Genomic DNA, 20,864 nt, shown 5'->3' with positions numbered 1-20,864 from the left:
CCTCTCGAAATCTGGCACTTCGGGTGCTGGGCACGGTAAATCCCAGATAACATTGTCTTCTGCCTTCCAAGTTTTGAGTTCCATTGGCAGCCAGATGGCATAATGAATTCACAAAGAGGCAATGCTTGTAGGCCAAGAATCTGTTGGCTCTTCACCAGCACCCCCTCCTTTAACTCTGCAAAGACTTGCTAGCTGACCAGCTCACTCAATGCACAGGCACACAGTGCAGGTCAGGCTGAAGTTAGGAATTCGGACATTTTTCCAGGCTGGGCCAGCCCATCCTGTTGGGCAGGGATCATTCATTGAAGGAACTTGGGAGAATCAGTGGGGAGAGGCCAAAAGGTTTTTGGTGCACTTCCATGGAAAATTTCCCAAACACTTGCACATGGAACCTATTTATTTTCAAGTCAACAGTGGGGTTTCTCTACCTCTTTATATATAGAGAGAACTTAACCCCTCTTCTCATCTCTCCTAGAAGGAGATGGCCTCAGGTCCTGAGTTTGTTAAGGAATCCCTGTGGAGGAAGACCCAGTCTGGATCAGCCCTTCTCCATGCTTGGTACCCAGTTGGGATATGCCCTTGGTGGGGTGTCCTCCCTTGCCTGGATGAACGATTCAGGCCGCAAGCTGATAAGGGAGAGTTAAAATCATTGGCTCTTTGCCAAATGAAGAGGACAAGGCAGATTTCCCAAGTGGGGGAGGCATTTCTAAGGTCAGGGAGACTGTCGGGGCCCAGGTCCCACCAGTTTGCCCTGGATTGGTACTAGCGCCCCCCGCCCCTCCACATCTCCAGTACAAAGAGGGAAAGCTTTTGTGCAGAATAACTAGTATCTGTTGCTGGGTTGCCAGAGGATTCTGCCAGCTACCCCCCTGTCCCTTTTGGGTTCCTACCTGGTCTCAAGTAAAAGGAAGCAGCCCTTGAGGGCAGGGGGAGTGATAATGTTTCAGGAGGCTGATGTGACTACCTTGGTGGGCTGCCCCTGGGGAGGTAGCTCTGGTAGCCACTCCCCAGGCTAGAGTCTGATGTGCTAAATAGTAGTGGAGGTCTCAGCAGCCTTGAGATGAGGAGGAAGGGGACATAGTCACCAAGACAGAGATACCTGGGTTGTGGGAACACATGGTCCCAGGGGCACAGAGCTGCCAGAGACAGACTGGGCAGCTGGAGACGGCAAGCCACAGAGTCCTAAGCAAGTTCGTCTCTGTGTCCTGTGACAGTTTGACACCATCTGACACCAAGCCATGCTGGCGCCAGGACACTTTCGAAGCTTGCACTCTACGTCAGCACACGGCTTCCTCTCTGTTCCTGGCTCAGTCTTAAAGTCCAGCAGTCGGGGGTCCTGTCAGCTGCCACAGGCAGGGTGTGGGTGGGAGCGGTGGAGTGAGCAGGAGGCTTGCTTGTTGCTGGCTGGGGCCCTGAGGGACAGCAGAAGGATGAAGAGGTGTCTCTCCCTGCCATTGAGATTGGCTTGCTCTAGAGATGCCGGGAGGGGAATGAGAGAGGAGGAAGAGGACGGAGAGGTACTGGAGTCCTGGTGGAGGTGTTCTCCTCTACCCGCCACTCTCCATGACCCCAGGCTCATCCTTCATGGGAGTCCCAGGTGCCAGGTGCTCTGCAGGCAGCACGGGAACCGGCTGGGCCCTCACAGGGCGGTCAGGTTCTCTGTGTGAAACATGCTGCCAAACATCTCCTGCAGGGCCACAGGGAGGAAGTGGGAGGGGGAGAGACAGCATCAGACCTGTTGGGTTCAGAGCGGTGGCAATCGCCAGGTGACCCTATGAACCCCTGGCCAGAAAGAGGCATTTTGAGGAAGTGTGTGTGAGTGTGTGCATGTGTGTATGTGAACCGGGGAGAGGCAGGGTCAGCCTAAGAGGTGAACTGGTACAGAGGTGACAAGAGAAGATGCTTGAAATCTCATTTTGAATCACCTCTGGTGTGCTGTGTGACTTTCACAGGTCCTGCCCTCCTTTTTCGTTCCACTTTCTTCATTAGGTAAAATGAGGGTTGAGATCAGACAAGCTCTGAAGTCCTTTCTTGCTCTGATAAGCTATTTTGGTCCTACCCAGGCTTTTGGAATGTGCTGGAGATTCCATGGAGACCCAGAAATCCATCCGCTAAATCTTTGTGGCCCCGGCTCTCTTTCCTAATGCCTCCTGCATGCCCTCAGCACTCCCAGAGACATGTTTAGAGGACCATGGAACTCATACCCAAAAAGAATGGGAAGAAGCACAAAGTGAGATGTGGGTCTAATAGACCCAGAGCCAAATTTCTCTAAACCTAATGATCTGGTTTCTTTTAATTCAGGGCATTGGGGTGGGGCTACTTTTCATGTCAGGACCATAGGGCTCTATGTGAAGTAAGACTTCACACCTGCATAGCTCTTAGCTCTTAAAGCCCATCCACGTGCAGTAATATTTGTATCCCTCATGTATCCCTAGAATTCATCTGATCCTACCAGAATGTAAGTTTTCTAAGGGCAGGGGTCTTTGTTTTGTTCACTGCTGTGTGCCCACCCTGGGCTAGTGTCAGGCAAGTAGTAGGCACTCCATAAATACCAGTTGAATTAATAAGAGAACAAAAGCATCCCCTGCTAATCTTGTTAGGTAGATGGGACAAGGTATTCCCCATATTTCCCTTATTTTACAATGATAAACACTGGGGCCTGTGGTGTTATGTGGTTTGCCGAAGATCAAGTAGCCTGTACAATGGAGAGTTAAGAATAGATACTAGTTATCCAGGACTTGGTCCAGTGACTCTCCCTTCCCCCATGATGCATTTCAGGGAGTGAGAAGAATTAAGATCTGCTATTAAAAGAAAGATGAGAAAGAAACATTGTTGCCTTCAAGGTGACTGCTCTGGCTTGGAGATGCGAGAGGCCAGCCAACACTTTGGGTTTGAGAAGGTCTCCTTCCTTTTCCTCCTGACCCCCAGCCTTCAGCTTACCTGCTCTAAGTCCCAGCAGCTGGGACTGTCCTCCTCCGAATCACACAAAGAGAGCTCGGGGTCCACTGGAGCCTGGATGGGGGAAACAAGTGCAAAGTGAGCTGCAGTGACTGAATGACGGTCTGGCACAAATGGCAGGCTCCGGGGTGGGGGTGGGGCACCATGTGTTCTGATGCATAACTTGCCCTCTTGACCTTTCCCTCACCTCCCTCATTTGCCTCTCAAAATACAGCACAGCTGCGGTTTTCCTCCTCACAGCAGACAGGTGTACATCAGGGTGGGCTTCCTTGGTGGGCATTTCAGAGGCAGGGAAGGTTTACCTAGCTTACAAGGATGACTGGCTAGCTGCCTGACCTGCGAATCCATTTCCCTTCTCTGGGAATCTGATTCCTCATCTGTAAAAGTAGGATAATCAGACTCACTTAGCTGGCTCTCTACCTCACCATGCTGTTGAAAAGGGTGTGTGTGTGTATAATTTATAGATATGAATATATTCTGTAATCGTTAAATATACAATACATATAATATACATTTTAAAGAATATGTAAACTGTAAATAGTGGACATTATTTGTGCAATAACGGATGATGAGGATTCTTCTGGAATCTCCCTCTCTTTGCTCTGGTGGTGAGGTGCATGAGGCTAGAAAGGCCGCTGCTCTCACAGTTTCCCTCTGTGTGGTAGGCAGGCGCCAGGCCCCGTGTTTCCCTGGGCAGGCTTTCAGCGCTTAGAACAGATGGCTTCACCTTCATCAGTCTCTTAAAGCAAAGAGCTCTAGGGCCAGAAAAGCCTTTCTTATGACCCACAGAGGGCAGAAGAGGTTTGTTTCATGGACTGGCGCACAGAGTCTTGGGAGGCCAAGGGCAGAAGCTGAGCTGGCAGGGGAGCCTGGGAGGTGGCGTCGGCTGGGGATGCCTGGGCAGGGACCCCAATGGGATGGGCTTTTTCTGCCTCCCAGCTTTCTGGAGTGTTATTTGTAGACAGTGTTATTTGTAGCTCATTTGCATACCACTTACTGAGCTAGTAAATTAAATGTCAAGAAGCTGAGACAAAACTCTGATCCACACTCTTCATCCATCACCAGCCTGAAATCTCCAAGCTCTGCTAAATTAAAACAGGCAGGCTTACTCCCCTACCTTTCCCAAAGCCTCTTGTAGAAAGAGTGAAGGAATAGCAGGGGTGAGCAATGCCAGAATACCAGGCATAACCTGCTATGCTTTGGGTGTTTGTGTGATCTGGAAATTGACATTAATAAGGATTTTTGTAATATACAAAGCTCTTTCAAGTGACATAAAAGATACAATTATCAGTTAATCTTAAAACCAAGACAAAAGAAAAATCCCGTGGTAGATAATGTTACCTTAGAGTACCCATTCCACAGATAAGAAAACTGAGATTCTGAAAAGTTAATTGACAGAATTGGTGTTGGAACCCAAACCGTCCTGCTACTTCAGTGATCCAGGGCCTAGGATTCCTCAGGTGCAGGGACCTTACCCCTTGGAGGTTGCGTCCTGGGGCCACTTCCCTGGCCTTTGCCTGGGCAAACAGGACTGCATCGTGTATGCTGGGAAAGACGTGGTTGCGCTCTAGACACCCATCTTCGAAGACGCCACCATGGTTAATGTCATTGTACACCTGGGCTGGAAGGAGGGAAAGATCACCTTCAAAAGGTTAACACCGCCGTGGACAGGAGCTGGGGTTGGGGGAAAATGGTGAGAGGGCCTGAGGGAGATGGAGAGAGAGGCCTGAGGGTTGTGCTCTTGCTATGTCCTAGGGCCTTCTCATTGGCTTTGCAGTATCATTTTTGGACAGCAGAGGGCAACATGAGCTTGAGGATGCTGAGCCTTCACCCCAGGGCAGAAGGAAGCAGTTTGATTCAGGGAGTTGGTACTTCGTGGTGATTCGAGTGGGAAAGGCTAAAACGTTTGCCCATTCTGTCCCTTGAAGGTCCGTCCTTCCTATTGTTTACCCAGACCTTTCCTACAATGTCCAGTGTGTGGAAGAGCCCTTATTCCTACCCAATCCTGGACATGATTTCCTGAGGAGTGTCTAGTGAGGGTCGGCGGGAGCCTCTGATTCTAACTCTGGAGCACACACAGAGCAGGTCACTGCCAGTGCAGACTCTCTTCCTGAACGGAGCCTGCACAGAGCCTGGGCTGTGCTCAGGCCAGCGCTGAAGCTGGCTAGGCCTGCTGGAAGTTGCTGACCCTCCGTGGGAAACGGGGTGTGCAAGTATGTGCCCCTTCCCTTTCTCCTGTGTGTCTGTGCGCTCTTGCTGTGTGTCCGTGTCCTTGCACCCTGCACACATGCCGATGAGGTGAAAGTCCACTGCGATGTGGACATGGTTTGGGGCTGTGTATGTGGACCCTGGAAACTGTGTGCATATAAAACTGTGTATCTGTGTCTTCCCTGGATGGTTATGGTATATCTATGCTTTGTGCTTATTCATAGACTTTTGGACTTGGAGAAGATTCCCAAATTTATCTAGTCAGCCTCATTTTATGTAGGTGGCAATCGATCCCTAGACAGATGAAGTGACTTGGCCAAAGATACATGGCAAATTAGTGGTGGGCAAATTAGAATCCTACTTGTCATTTCTTAACTCCATGATCCCCCCACTCTCTAACTGAGACCCCTAGGATGTCATCTAACCCGGCTGTAGTCTCTTCTAACTTGTGCCCAAAATGCTTATGAACAGCCAGTAGTTTAGGGGAGTATTTGGCTGTTCTCATTTCTACCCTACTCACTATTCAGCTTCCCACCCACCTATTCCCACCTCAGCCCCTTGCCAGCCTTCCAGTCTCCTAAACGTCCTCCTTCTCTTACCATGAATGTTCACCAAGAAGACCTTCACACCGATCCTCCCATAGGTAGAGCTCAGCTAGAGGAGTCAGGAGGGTGTTGGGTAGGGAGACAAAAGGAAAGGAATGTTCTGAGTGGGCCTGAAAACTGATTCACAAAACGCACATCAGAGGGGAAGCCAAACAAATAAGCAGCCCCGAGAGCCCTGGCAGCCAAAGATAAAAACAGCAGCAAAGCACACCACTTCTCCCTGGAGTGCTGGCTGACTGCTTCTCTGGGAAGCGGGGTGGACATGGGGCTTTGCCAATGAGGCAGCCACTTAAAGTCCCCATGACCCCTTCTTATGGGGCCAGATCTTTTCTTTCAGTAGCTTAGAGTCCTGGACTCCACCTCTTTCCTGACTTCGTGGCTTCAGGCAGAAACCGCAGGGGAGGACGGAGGCCCAGAGAGGCTACTGCTTTGCCCAGCTTCATGCCAGGTCCAGGCTAGGGAAGCAGGTTGAGCCCAGGGCTGGGGATGGAGCCTTCTGTGCACCTGGCTGATGATGCCATCAGCCTATGTGCTCTCTGTACCCCTCGGTTTCTCTGGGCTTCTTCTCTCTGGGCCAGCCTCTGAGGTTTACTGACTCCTTGTCATCGGAAGTGGCTGCTGAAAATTTATCAGATGGATACATTTATTCAAGGTATCCTGTGAGCTGTGTGTTTGGTCTAAGGATGTGGGGCACTGATATTATATCTTCTTTCCTCTGTTGGCCAGAACCGGCTGACGCTAGAGTGTCTGGGTGAGTGTGGGAAGGAACGGCAGACCACGAACCAGGGCTAAGCTGAACTCTATTCAGAGGACCCTGGGGTGGGTTCCTGGCAGCCTGAGAGGGAACTTGGGGTGGACTCTGTTATAGAGGGGTGCTAGGACAGGGTGGACCAGCGGGGCCTGGCTTTGGTATCCCTCCCCAGGCAGGCATTGCCTTGTGCTATCTGGGCCTGCTCTGTAGAGAGCATTCTGTGCTGGTAGCATCTGGGGAAAAAGGATCTTAGGAGCCGTTAGGTTCCTTGGTGAGCTATCTCGCTCAGTTGGTTCAAATGAGGGCTCCAAGGAAAGGGAGTATAGGAGGGCAGGGGTGACGGTTAGGGGTGGGGGGTGGGCTGGCACTCCACCCGAGGGCCTCACCTTGGCCAGGGCTTTGATGCCCATCAAGTCCACAAAGCTGACCCCACTCATGTCGAAGATGAGTGTGTGGAAGGTGACAAAGGGTGGGACGCTGGCCAGGATGTCACTGGGCTCAGCAGAGGCCGGGGACTCACAGCTGGCAGCTGTGGAGCTGTCAGGGCTGAAGGTGATGTAGGACACGCTGGCACCATTAGCAGGCGTCTGGTTGTTGTTGGGGTCAGTTGGGGAGCCGTTCTCAAAGTCCTGCTGAAGCTCCTGCAGGGAGACAGTCTGGAGGGCGGGAGTGGGAGGGCAGAGTCAGGGATCATCACACTCAGTCGGACTTTGCTGTGGCTGAAGCTGGGGCAAGGAGCGTGCAGGTGGAGGTAACTGAACCTGGCAGTGGTGAATATAAGCCCCCAAAAGCCCATAGGACCGGCGTCTCCCAAAGCTCCTTCCTTAGGCGGGGCCTGCACGTTTGGTCTCCCACAACCCTTCCACGAGAGGCACTGAAGCCTCAGCCCACTCTGCTCTGAGAGAAAGGCCCTTTGGAAACAATTGAGCTCCTTTTTTTTTTGCAGTACGCAGGCCTCTCACTGTTGTGGCCTCTCCTGTTGCGGAGCACAGGCTCTGGACGCGCAGGCTCAGCGGCCATGGCTCACGGGCCCAGCTGCTCCACGACATGTGGGATCCTCCCGGACTGGGGCACGAACCCACGTCCCCTGCATTGGCAGGCAGACTCCCAACCACTGCACCACCAGGGAAGCCCTGAGCTCCTTTTTTGCATTTATCCATGTCTGCCTTCTCCTCAGAACTCCCACACCTACATCCACCTTGCTAGATCCAGGTTGGCTGGGTACCCCAGGAAATTTCCTGCTGCTCCCCGTATGGGGTTGCTCATAAGTCCATGGGCATATCCTATCTTAGCCAGAAAATGAAGACAGGCTGTGGGAGTTCAGTGGTTACCCTAAGAGCTGACAGCTCCTCATCTAAGGAGAAGATATCCACCAGGCAATACCCACCAGGCAGTGGCCACAGAGACTTGATGTCTTTGACTTCAAGGGTACTGGGAGGTGGGGTACCAGGTAACAAGATCAGAGAGGGCAGGGGAGAGGGCATGGGCTGTTTCTAGCCTCAGTTCACCTTGTTTTTCATAAATAGGGACTTCCTCTGTTGCTTGGACACCGTTCTCCCTTTCTCCTGCTTCTTGAGGTATTTTTGCTTGGCCAGCAATACTTTCTGGGGGTCCACACCTGTCTGTAGGGAGAGAGCAGAGAGCAGTCTTAACCTCCACCCTCTTTGGAAGTGGCCTGCTGGCAGCTCCCAGCTCCTTTTCTTGCATCTTCCAGGCACGCTCTGTCCAGCCCCTCTGGTCACCAGAGGACTGAGCCTTACCTTGGCCGTGACCTTTTGCCTGAAGATTTCTGAGTTGGCAAAGTAAAGAGGGGAACAGTAAGTGATGATCTTTATCCCTCGGATTTCCTGGACCTGTGACGGAAAGAGTCAGCTCAGTTAGCAGCAGTATCTTTATTGGCTTTTTTTTTTTTAACCCTTTTATTTGGGGTGGGGGTAGGGCAAAAGAGGGAGGTCACAAGCTTGGATTACCCACCCTATTATAGGTCTTGGGATTCACATAAATGTCAGTGTCCATGACTTGGGCCAAAGTATAGCCATTTCGACTGGATGAAGAAGGAAAAGAAAAACATAAGAGAATGCTATTAGCGGATGGGCCTGGAGGGACACTGGGGCTGGGGGCTGGGCAGAGGCAGGCCAGGAGAGGGTCCCTTCCTCACCCTGGGGTTTTTGTGTTTGTCTTTCTGCACTGGAGACATATGCCTGATAGCCTGTGTCTGGGCTATAATTAGAGGGTTGACAGGTAGCTCCTTGACATAGCTCCCAGGCTGGGGCTCAGGGGGGAAGAAAGGGTGGGGAGTAAACAAGGTGACATGCTTAAGTGGCCCTAAAGTCACCACTTCCTGGTTCTGAGTTCTCAAGAAGAGACGACAGGGTTTCCCGGATATTCAGCATCCTTCCTGCGCTGACCTGGACCCCCTGGTCTGTTTCGCTTAATTTTTTTTTTAATAAATAAATAAATAAATAAATAAATAAATTTATGGCTGCATGGGGTCTTTGTTGTTGCGGGCAGGCTTTCTTCTTATTGGCGGCCGGCGGGGGCTACTCTTCACTGCGGTGCCCAGGCCTCTCATTAAGGTGGCTTCTCTTGTTGTGGAGCATGGGCTCTAGGTCCGCGGGCTTCAGTAGTTGTGGCTCGAGAGCTCTAGAGCGCAGCTGTGGGATCTTCCCATACCAGGGCTCGAACCCGTGTCCCCTGCATTGGCAGGTGGATTCTTAACCACTGCGCCACCAGAGAAGCCCACTTAGTGTTTTTATAGCAAGAACGTAGCTGTTCTCTGACTTGCTGCTCCCTTGGGGTGGGGTTCCATTTGGTCTGGGGTCTAGTAGCGCCCTTGAAAGGACACTGAGTCTCACCCACTTGCTTGACTCCTACTTCCTCTGGTCCCCCAGCCCTCCAAGACTGTGATGGCTTCCCCTGGGTTTTCAGGATAGGGGAAGTCAGGCAGCCCAGCCTGTGCCGAAAGTCCTGGCTGGGCCAGGCTCTCCTTGGGCCTGGCAGCCTCTCCAGTGCCAGGCCCAGAAGGTGACAGTATGCAGTGGGCTGGGCCAGGCCTCGCATGGGAGCCCTTGGCAGACCGGCCCAGGGGCCCCACTGCTGTGCCTTGGGAGGAGGGGCTGTTACTTACAATTGGGTCTGGAAGATCACAACCAGGATGGAGAAAGCGACACCCACTGCCACACCATACGGCAGACTCAGGAAGAAGGCAGAGAGGAAGCTCACCACCCAGACGCACTGTGAAGAGAGAGACGTCAAAGCAGGCCTGGGGAGAAAACTGCCCCTTTGGGGAAGTCTTCCTGGATCAGCCAAGTTCATTCTCTGCTAGCGCAACCTCAGACCCACCCTTCCCTTTTCATGGCATTTTTGCACTGTCTTATGTAACTGAGCTTCGGTTACACTTGCCCATTTCCCTTAGATTGAGTGTGGCTCCCTGATCTTGTCTGGTTGTTAAAAGACAGCCCCAGCATACACAGGGAGTCAGGATGGCTCAGTGAGAAGAGTATGAGTCTTGGGTCAGATACGCCTGCTTTCCAAATTTCATTCTCCTACTTACTAGCTGTGTGATCCTTAGTTGCCTAATTCACACAGGGGGAATAATAATACCAGCTTCATGAAAGGATTAAAGAGTTAAGGAAGATAAGGTCCTGGCCTAGTGATGGACGCCCAGTGAGTGCTCAGTAAACCTGAGTTCCATTCCTCCATCTGATAGTAAGCTGTGTGCCGGACACGTGCTCAGCTACATTTCCTGATCTGATCGCCTGGGGCCTGGTTGTGTGCGTTGGGGGACAGGATTGGATGCAGTTTTGACAGTTGCCTCCTGTGGTGTTTTAGAGTCCCCCATGTTCCTCTGAAGGAAATAAATCTGCCCATACTCTTGTAGAGAATTGTCAAGATCAGATGGGAACCCAAAGCACTATGTAAATATCACAAACTATTGTCATAGTGGGGGGGTTTGTTGGGATGCGATAAAAGCAGATCTCTCGGGGTGGGAACTGGGACATCATTTTTCTCCCTATCCTCATCCCTCACTCCCTGGGGGACCCCAGATGGACCACTCTCTTCTCTGGCTTTAAGGATTTCCTTCTCATACTGTTCAAGTGTACCTTCTTCCCTAGAGACAGTCCAGTCCAGAGGTTTGGAGTCTAAGATTTGGGGTTCCAGTCCTGACTCTACCACTTACTACTTCTGTGGCCTTTGATGTGTTACTAAACCTCTCTGAGGCTTGGTTTCTTCATCTTGAAAGGAGGTTAGTAAATCCTTTCTCACAGCTTATGGTGGGGCTTAAGTGGGAATGAGGCAGTGTCATCAATATATGGTAGCCTAATTTCAACTGCCCGGTGGAAGATGCGTTGGGAATGTGACTAATCAAAACAATAATTCATGTTTGCTGATTGTTTTATGGTTACATGGTGCTTTCCCATTATGATCTCATTAAATCCTCAGAGCCAGTGTGTGACGCAGCCATGACCATCACCCTCATTACAGATGAAGAAACAGAACTCCGGAGAAGTCTGGTAACCTGCTCAAGATCCCGGTCCACTGGCTTTATGTTCTAGGCTTTTTGTTTTTTAAAATGATTTCATTTAGCTTTCTTTGGAACTATAAATCATAAAAATAATAATAGCTAAATTTTATTGAACACAAGATACAATTCGACAATGTGCTCCTTACTTGTATTATCTCATTTCATAAGCATCCTGAGGTGGGGGGTAGAGAGTATAAGATACCCATTTCACAGATGAGAAAGCCAAGACTCAGAGAGGTTAAGGGACTCGCCATTGGTCATAAAGCCAGTGAACAGCTGAGTTAGGATTTGAACCTAAGATGTCTCACTCCAAAACCTGAGCTGTTAGCACTCGGTTATGATAATCAGCGAGCAGCCGACCAGAGGGATCACTGACAGAAGAAATGACAGGGCTCTGGGGTTGGAGGAGGTGGCAAGGGCACAGTGGGTACCCAGAAGCCGCCCAATACCTACACAGTCCAGCTTGTTCTTCCTCCACAGGTAGTAGGGGTCGGCGAGTTGCTTGAGGGAGTTCTTAAGGTTGACAGCAATCAGGGCTCCTAGCACAGCCTGGGGAAGCAGAACATTGTTCCTTGTCACCTGGGGTGTCCCCTTTTTCCTGCCCTTCCTGCAAACACCTGACCCTGAAAAACTGGTAGGACAGAGTTGCAGTTCTAGAATATGTCTGCTGGCAGAGACCCCAAATCTTTGCATTCAATCTTAGGGTTGGAGTGCAGGTGCTAGAGTCATAGGGCCCCTGGCCCCATCTTTGCCCGTCCTCTTTTCCCTCATCCCCACACGGCCCGTGCCTATAGCCCTCCTAGCCAGGCGCCCACACTGACTTGTAAACACTGACTTGGGTGTGGGCTCTGAGGTCAGAAGTCTGGAGTTTGTGACCAGTTCTGCACTTGTGAGCCTTGTCACCACAGGCAGATCACCTAGACCCTCTCAGCCTCAGTTTCCCTCACCTGTACAATGGGGAGAGTAAAACCTGCATTACTACTTCACAGGTTGTGACTAGGACAAAGTGTGACAATGATGGCACTTTGTAATCTGTGAAGTGCCACACAGCTCTTAGGGCCTGCTCTTACTGGAGTCTCTCGCTGGCCTCTGCTCTCGTGCTGGGCTCTTACCTTGGGGAGAGGGTAGAGATAGGACCCCAGGACCAGCATCGTGACCATCACCACCAGGGAGACGCACAGGCTTGAAATCTATTCAGAGAAAGAGTTTGGAAACAGGGCATAGGTGTGAAATTCTCGCTCTTGTTTTGTTTCCAGTAGATGCCTTTGGTGGACTGGAGGCTAAGGAGGGGAGAGGAAGGTTGGAGAAGCAGGTGGCCTGGCTTCTCCGGGGCAATTGTTCTGCTACTCCCCCATCCCTCCCACACTCCCCTGGTCCAGCGCTCACCTGGGATTTTCCTCCAGCTCCATCCACAGCCAAAGTGACAGACAGAGCACAGCAAATGACATGGATTTTAAAGAAGGAGCCGAAGAAGTTGCTGCAGCCCAGGGCGATCATCTCCTGTGGGCACAGGATTGGAAGCTGGGGCTGGGGTGCAGGGTATAGACCAAACACAGTTGTCCTTGCAAGCTGGATCTTGAACTTGAGAGTGACCCTACTGCTATAAAGCCACATACTCCCCATCAAGTAGAAGTCAGCCTCTTGGTGTTAGAGTCCCCCGCTCCCCACTAGCAGGCAGCCTTCCTCACCTAAGCCCAGAGCCCCAAAACATCTCTTGCCAGGCCTCTGTGGGCCCTGGCCCATCCCGCTCAGCCCTGCTGGGGGTGGCTGGACCTACCTGGTTAGAATCCACGTCATAGCCGTGCTTGCTGGCCAGGGTCCGGCCCACAGCCAAGTTGATGACATAGCCCACGATGGCCAGGGAGAAGGCTGTGCCAATCATGTCCTTCCACTGTGAAACCACAGGCAACACGGGAGTGGGGAACCTGCCAAGGAGCCAGAAAGGAGGCAGGGCCCAAGGGTGTGAGGAGAGGGAGGGCACCGCGATCTTCATCAACCCACAGGGCCCGGCTGGGCCCCACTCTGTGCCAGGGCCTTTACTGAATTATCCCTTCCAGTTTGAATCCTCAGTACTACGCTGCAGGGCCGCTACCGTCACTCCCCTTGACAAAGCAAAAATCCGAGGCTTAGAGAACATAACTTGCCTGAGGTCACAGAGCTAGTAAGCGGTAGGGCCTTCCTTGTTCACATCCAGATTCTGGACTCTTTACGTGCACTCGTCCGCATATCCGCAGCCCCCAGTGCTGTGGGCCTTTTCTCCATTGCCTGCTCCAACCCTGCAGCATAAGCACCTCCCCCCACCCCCAGGGCCCAGTGTGGTGCCTGGCACAGAGTAGACGCTCAGTGAATTTTGTTAGCCCTAACGGCTTCCTCTCCACGTGGATAAAAGAGCCAATGTATTAGAGCAAGGCAAAGAACCAGAGAAGGGCTGATCAGAGCAGCTTTGCTTTAACAGCATCCATCAATTGGGACTTTCGCGGGGAGTGTTTCATGACTCACCGTCAGGAAACAGCCAGCATTGTGTGGCTCTTCTCCATAATAAGTAATAGTAATAATTCATAGCTGGGCAGTGTCACAGAGTTTATAATGTACTTTCATAGAGTTCATTTCATCTCTGACTCTGAACCTGGGGGCGGTGCAGTGCGGGTGGGGTCAGGCTTCCCAGCCACCTGGACTCACCCTCGTTGGATCTCTCCCACGATCTGCATGTGATACTTTTTGGGCATCTTGCAGCCCCCAGAGATAGCTGTTGCCACCACTACCTGCAAACCCCAAAGTGGAGAATTGGGATTGGCTCTAAGTTGGGGCCAGGGCAGGGGTCCCTCTCAAGCCTTCCCTTTTCTTTGGGGACCCCAGATCCCACTCCCCTGCCTCCTTGAGCGGGGTGCAACCTGAGAATCAGGGAGAGTGGGAGCCATATACAGGGGGAAGGAGTGGATTCACCCCTGACTTCTGTCCTACTGGCTCACAGTGGGTGAGTGGGCGGGGGGCTGGATGGGTAGAGGGGCTCCCCTGGCTCTGACTGGAGCTGGATTCCTTTTTTTCACAGCCTCTCTTGCCTGGGCCCCAGCCCTCCACCCCTGGGCAAGGTCCTTACCACGATCATTTCTGTAGGGATGGGGAAGCGGATCTTGTGCATGAAGCGGGTGTTGAGCTCTTTCACCAGCACCAGGAACACGCTGCTGATGAGGGCGAAGACGAGCGAGGCGATGTTGGTGTGGGGGAGGTTTTTGCAAATGTCAATGAAGGTCTGTGGGAGAGAGCATCGTGCTCATGGGCTCCCACCCCTTCCTCCCATACCACTCCCACCCAGCATCTGAGCCAGAGAAGGGATGTCATCAGCTCTCACCAAAGCAGAATCCAGATCCTGCTCAGGATTCCACTTTCCACCACCCTCTCCCAAAGGGCATGTCTGGAGCTCATACTGGGATGGGAATGCAGATTCCCTTCCTCTTTCTCTAGAAAGAGTTCAAGCTAAAGGAGGAGGGATGGAGATTAGATATAAGGAAGGACTTCCCAGGCAGAGAGGGGTTGAGGCACTGGAACGGGGAACTGATGGAGAGTGTACCTCTGCTTTTCTGCAGGGTTTAACCACAGAGAACCTCAGCAAGCCCTCAAGGTCACGTGTTTGATACTCCCTCCCAAAGCGGAAACTTCTTGGAATCCTCTCTGAACTTTTTAAGACAGTGAACTTGGCTCATGTGTCTGCTCAAGCCCCTCTCTATTCACAGGGGTGCGTTCCTAGACTCACAAAGACGATGGACCCCGGGCCTGTATAGGAGGGGATGGTCAGTCCGAAGATGTACTTGAGCACGGAGATCAGGATCTGCAGGCCAGCGGCTGTCATGAAGCCCCGGATGAAGGACTCAGAGAGGTAGATGGCCACAAAACCGAACTGCACGAAGCCCAGGCCCATCTGAGAGGAGAGAGGTGGTGGGGGGAGACCAAGATGGGTCAGCAGCTCCCATAGCTGCCTGGCTCAAACCCAGGGCTGGAGTTCCGTGCAGCCCTGGGATAGCAGCAGCTCTAGGGAAATGAGTCCATCATGACCTTGTTTCGCCCTCTCCTGCCAGCAGACCTTTAGTCTCTCAGGGCACAGGCCTCTGACACTTCACCTCTTTGGCTCCAGTTTCCTCGTCTGTGAAATGAACCTGGTACTCACCAGTGTTCCTCTCTCAGTAATTGACACCTCTGCCCACCCAGCTGGCCAACCAAAAACTCGGGAGCCATCATCCCTCACCCCCCATCTCCAATCTGTCACCAAGCCCTGTTCATTTTGTCCCTGGCAAAATGTTCCACAAGTCTACCCCCTCATCTCCTTGGCTGCCACCCTGGTCTAGGCCCTTATCACTCTTGCCTGGACCTCTGCATAGTCTCCCAACAGGTCCCCTGCCTTGATTCTCATCTACCTCCCGTCCGTCATCTTCTCCATAGTCTGAGTGGTCCAAACTGACTGCCAATCAGACCCAAAGCCACTGCTTAGGGGACGGACTTCAGACTTCATTGTCTGGCCCCTGCCTACCTTTCTAGCCTCTTCTCTGGTCCGTTCCCCAAAGGCCCCCTCCCTCTGGCCATACCAAACTCCTTGTCTTGCCATTCCCTGGTCCGTTCACACTCTTTTAGGCCTCAGTGCCTTGGGGGTGCTGTTCCCCCTGCCTGGACTGTCCCTTCCATGCCTTGTTCATTTGGTTACTGGTCAACTTCTACTCATCCTTTTAGACTGAGCTCAGATGTCACCTCCTCTCTTTGAGGAGAAGCCTTCCCTGACTTTCTCTTTGGGGTTCCTGAAGCTATTTGTACATAACTCCATTATGTTGCTGACCTCACTGCCTATATACATTTATCTGTTGATATGGCTACTTCCTCTGCTGGGCTGTGAGCTCCCTGAGAACTGGGCCTCTTTCTTACTTATCTTTTATCCCCAGAGCCTAGCCCAGTTCCTGGCACAGTGAAACAGCCAAAAAACATTAACTGAATGAATCAATGAATGAAACCCCTAAGGTTCCTTCCTGCTCTTACATTCTGTGCTGCTGCGTTTGCCTTCATAAAACCTAGCAGAGTCCTTTGCATGTGGTGGAAATTTATGTCATGCAGGTGATGCTGTGGCTTGGAGCAGAAGAAGCTCCAAGGCGGGGGATAAGTGATGTTAGAGAAGCTGGAAGACTGTGCTGGCAGAGAGCTGGGCATTGGAAAGGGTAGTGGAGAGAGGCCAGAAGTCCTTTAGACAGTCATTAGCTCAGGACAGTTTTATTAGGTGTAGATGCTGGTCTTACGCACCTGCTGGAGACAGGTGAGGAGAGATGCTCTGAATTTTCAAGGTCATTTGTAGCCTCGCAGTGGGGAAGAGGGAGGACGTAGAGCCCTAAGTCAGCTTTAATGTCAAAACTGGGACTCTGAGGCAGGGGCAGGGTGGGCTGGTGCCGTCCTGAGGTGGGGCCCCGGCAGAGGTGGAGGCCGCCCCCCTCACCTGGATGACGGCAGTCAGGCAGGCTAGCGTTGCCGACACGTGCAGCCTCTCAGCCTCCATGGCCACTGTGTCCACATGGCTCTCATTGGTGGCATTGTTGAAGACCCGGAATTTCGACTCTGGGGCCAGCTGCAGACAGATGTTACCCACCAGGATGCTGATAACGGCAAATGTACCTGTGGTGCCCCACCCAGCCAGCAAAAGTCAGAGGTTTGGACCACACCCGTGGAAACCAGAAAGGGGCCCAGGAGTGCTTCCCGACCCCCATGGGGTGGAGCCCCAGGCCTCCAAGTCTCCTCTCCAGCATAACGGTAACCATACACATCTAACCATGATCTACAACTCTTCAATGTGCTTTCACCCCAACTGTTAATATTATGACACATGAGGAGATGGGCTTGGAAATATAAGCAGAGCCTGCGCCAGAAACAGGCCTTGTGATCAGGCCCTTTTTCTCCATCTCACTTAGCACCGGAGAACTCCATATGTCCCTGAAGTGGTCTGCTGGGGCCAGTCCGGGAGTTAGATGGTAATTTCCCACATCTGTTCAGCACTTTATGGCATATCTTGTTCCACCAAGCCTTCCCCACATTCCAGGGAGGGAGACCCAACAGGTCATGCTAACTGTGCTCACGGGAGCTAAGTGGCTTCTCCAAGGTCACAGAAGACCTGGGACTGACACGCACAGTGATGGTCCCTCCAGGACCAAGCAGCACCAGCTAGAGGAGAATGCAGATGGGAAATCACCCCAACCCCCTTTGCCACCCACCACCCATCCTTGTGGTCCAGGTCAGCTGCCTGCTGAGAGGAGAGAGGCCTTACCTGGCACCATCTGGTGGATACCCCCCAGGAAGAAGTAGGTCAGGAGGGGGAAGAAGGAGGAGTAGAGGCCGTTGACTGCAGGAAGGTTGGCCAGAAGAGCAAATGCCATGCCTGCAGAAGACCGAGACAGTGAACGCCCAGGGGCATGGTTGGGTTATGGAGGTCACAGAGGGTGGGGTGGGGAGAGAAATAGGCTTGGCTGAGGGGATCCCCTCACCTTGTGGGACCTGGATGGATCCACCGCTGATGCCGCCAAGAAGGTCAGGGATGATGTAATCTTTGATCTTGTACTTGGGGAGCCAAGAGAGCACGGGGAGCAGCCTGAACACTGCGGTTTTGATTTTGGCCGAGGAACATCTGGAGGGGAAGAGGGCAGTTTTCCGGTCAAGCACTGCACAGCTTGGACACTCTGAGTCGGGAATAGATTATAATATCCTGTTCTTGGTCATTCATCCATTCGTTCACTCATTCATGCAAAATTCAGTGAGCACCCACACCATGTGTCAGGACTTTCTCTTGAGAGCCATCACCATGCCCTGGGCACTAGCTGGAAGGCTTCTGATTGCTGACTGCTCACCTGGGAAGTCTATAAGACTTGGCTTAAAGGCATGGATTTTGCGGTGGCTGAGCCTGCCGAGGTGTCAAGTCCAGCCTCCACCTCAGATGGCCTTTCTCTGGTCTGACTGAACACAGGCCCGGGCACCCTCTTCTGGGCTCCTGCAGCATTGTGTGTACCTTGTGTTGTAATTTCTTGCTTTTCATCTATCTCTCCCACTACACAGTAAACCCAACATGGAGAGAAGTCTGGCTCTCTTGTTCAGCTTTGTATACTTCGTGCATTACACTGGGGTGCTTAGTAAATATCTGTTGAAGAAATGAATGAATGAATAAGTGAAAGAATGGGCCTGAATTGAAACTCAGTCTGAGTGGGGGCTGCTGCCATATTTCTTGGAACTTCCCCCCAAAGGAAGGCTCCACTGTCCCTGCAGGGTGCACCTCTGCTGACCTACCATCCTTTATGTGTGATGACTTGAGTGCTGGAGTTCTTTCCCCTGTTAATTCATCAGAAGAGGGAAGAACGGGGAAACTGTTGGTTAACGCAGGGTGGGGAGAGTTGATCCCTGCCCTGTTTGCTGAACACCTTGAGGTCCTTTCATTAGAAACTCAGGAGTGGTAAAAACAAGGGCCTTCAATCTCAAGGGTGACAGCTGGTGGATTGATGACTAGAAGTGGGTGGGAGGCATTTGCTTTTCTTCTCCCAGCTAAGGGAACTCAAATACTCAGGGCCCATCGGGTGACTCACTGGCCTTCACTGATTAGGCCTCCTTTCCTGCCCAGCACCAATTCCTGCTCTTTGCTGTTGCTAAACAATAGTTTCCCTGACACTGGGTCCCCTGGATGTCACCCAAAACTGAAATCAACACAGGCAATGCTTTGTACACTGTAAAGTCTGGGTAGATTTTCTGTCCCAACCAGGGCTTCATGGAACAGCATCACCATCACCATCTGACTCCCCGGTCTCCTCTGCGATGGGTAGTGCCTCTCCCATCCCTGGGATGGTGGATGGGGAGCTGGACTGGTAGTAGATAGCTTAAAGTATCTCTAAAGGCTTGTCCTAAGAGAAAATCAGGCCTGCAGGAACTCTCTCATGTTTGTTTGTGGCAGGGAAAACTGGACTCGTGAATGGAGAGCTGGCTGGGGAAGAAAAACAACCCGCTAGAGGGCTTGTACATGCCCAGCCTTACTTGCAAGCCTGCCATATATTGAGCAAAGCAATCTGAAGCCTGAGAGAAGAACTGGGAACAGAGGCCAAACACCCATACAGAGGTTCCAGAAGCCAGGCGGGAAGTGGACAGAGAGAGATTAGTTTTCTAGACATTCATTCATTCATTCATTCAACAAATATTTACTGGAGCACCTTCTGTGTGCCAGGCACTGTTCAAGGCTCTCCTGCCAGCCACATGGGAATTGTTAGCTCCCTGCATCGCCTTATGGTATCCATCATCCTAATCTTTTAGGACAACAGCAGATACCCTCATCCCTCCAACACAGTAACAACCCAAACTTAAACTCTTTGGGCACAAAGACTGGCAGAGCCCACCTGCCTGAGGGACACAGCTGTGACTATGGTGCCTGGATGCTGGCACCCAAGGTCTTGACTGTAACCGGGCAGAGATGGAGCCTCCCAGGAGAGGTAGGGTTGGGCTGGGGCTTTTAGTGAAGACTCAACTGGGTGATTCCCCCAGTCTGAACCAGTTCCACCTGCATCTCTACTTCAGCCATTGCCAGTGACCTCAATTCAGGTAACTGAATCAGCTGTTTCCCCAGGGGAGTGAGGAAGAGCAAACCAGACCCCGGTGAAGCCTGAGGGAGGTCTGCCAGACGTCTGGGAAGGGGGAAGATAAAGCTCGTAGCCTCAGGCTCCTGGAGTGTGGGTATAGATCCCCTTGTGGAGCCCCCTCCTCATAGGCATGGTTTCACTACCCGCCAGCACAGTTCCAGGGATCTGAGAGAGGCAAGAGCCCAGGGGCTGGTGAGATCACATCCTGGTAGGTACCCTTTAGGAGAGCCCAGGAATTTAGGGGCTGTCTTTGGGCATTGTCTGGACCAGGAGAAGGAAGGAGCATCCAGGAGGGAAAGAGGACAAAGTGCACAGGGGTGGGGGAGGCTTCAGATTTTTCTTGATAAGGATAGGACAGGAGAAGGGACAGGAGCAGTGAAGGCTCTGCAGCTCCCCACCCGCATATGGTAGCATGCCCTTCTCCAGCTCCCTTAAGATCCCAGGAGAGACTTGAGTGGACTGAGACTATGGTGAGACCTCATGCAGAGGGTCGGGGATGGTTTACAACCCTTCTGAGCCTGTGGATGGTCCTTGCTTCCACTCCCCATCCTCCTTGGGGGTCTCAGGAGAGATGAGGTGTAGGATCTCAAATTCAGGGTTCAGAATCTCACCTCCTCGAGGCTTCCCCATGTCCTGTCTTAGGGACACTGGTACTGGAGTCACGCCCTGGTACAGGAAGATTTTGGTGGGGAGTAGAAGAGAGAGGAGTCTGGGCTCTGGGCCACATTACCTGAAGGCATTGCGAAGTTTTTCTCCCAGTGGGTACGTCCGATCCTTCTTCTCAAACTCATCGTCGAAGAGGGTGAGGGAGTAGGTAGCTCTGTCTACCACGTAGCGGGGCCTGGGCTGGCTCATGTCTGGGGCATTTACAAGCTTTGGGAGAAGCAGAGTAGGGAAGAACGAGGGGCATCCCTTCCCAGCACGGACCTGGGCATTCTCTCTCTAATCCTAGCTTTTATTCTGTCTTCCCCGCCCCCAGCCAGCAAGGTGCCTCCCTTCCCTCTTTCAAGTCTTTCCACCAGGCTCACTTCTTTTGGTGGCCTTCCTTCCCAGACACGGATGATGCATACACTCACCCTGGCTGTTTTGCTTGGCGCCCAGCAAGTGGCTGGCACTCCACACCTGTTACGTCACCGTCACCCCCGCTGAACACCAGGCAAAAAGGAGGTGGGAATGCAAGGGCAGGA

The 20,864-nt window shown here is 52.2% G+C and overlaps 1 protein-coding gene across 1 annotated transcript; it reads right to left on the bottom strand.

Annotated features, from left to right (window-relative positions):
- Positions 1-1,639: 1,639 nt before the first annotated feature.
- SLC26A9 (solute carrier family 26 member 9) lies at positions 1,640-20,532 on the bottom strand (the record flags this gene model as incomplete). The annotated part of the gene is made up of 20 exons (XM_079698627.1): positions 1,640-1,687; positions 2,941-3,012; positions 4,434-4,579; positions 5,766-5,820; positions 6,909-7,178; positions 8,031-8,144; positions 8,283-8,375; positions 8,497-8,566; positions 9,650-9,756; positions 11,501-11,596; positions 12,160-12,237; positions 12,434-12,547; positions 12,825-12,972; positions 13,727-13,809; positions 14,145-14,297; positions 14,799-14,963; positions 16,515-16,690; positions 17,337-17,447; positions 17,554-17,693; positions 20,408-20,532. 20 exons carry the CDS (start codon positions 20,530-20,532, stop codon positions 1,640-1,642), a joined length of 2,364 nt encoding a protein of 787 aa, XP_079554753.1.
- Between the last annotated feature and the right edge of the window lie 332 nt (positions 20,533-20,864).

This window comes from Hyperoodon ampullatus, assembly GCF_949752795.1.
Source record: "Hyperoodon ampullatus genome assembly, chromosome: 2".
NCBI lineage: Eukaryota > Metazoa > Chordata > Mammalia > Artiodactyla > Ziphiidae > Hyperoodon > Hyperoodon ampullatus.
Note: the sequence above shows the minus strand (reverse complement) of the source record. Positions and strands in the feature narration are given on the sequence as shown.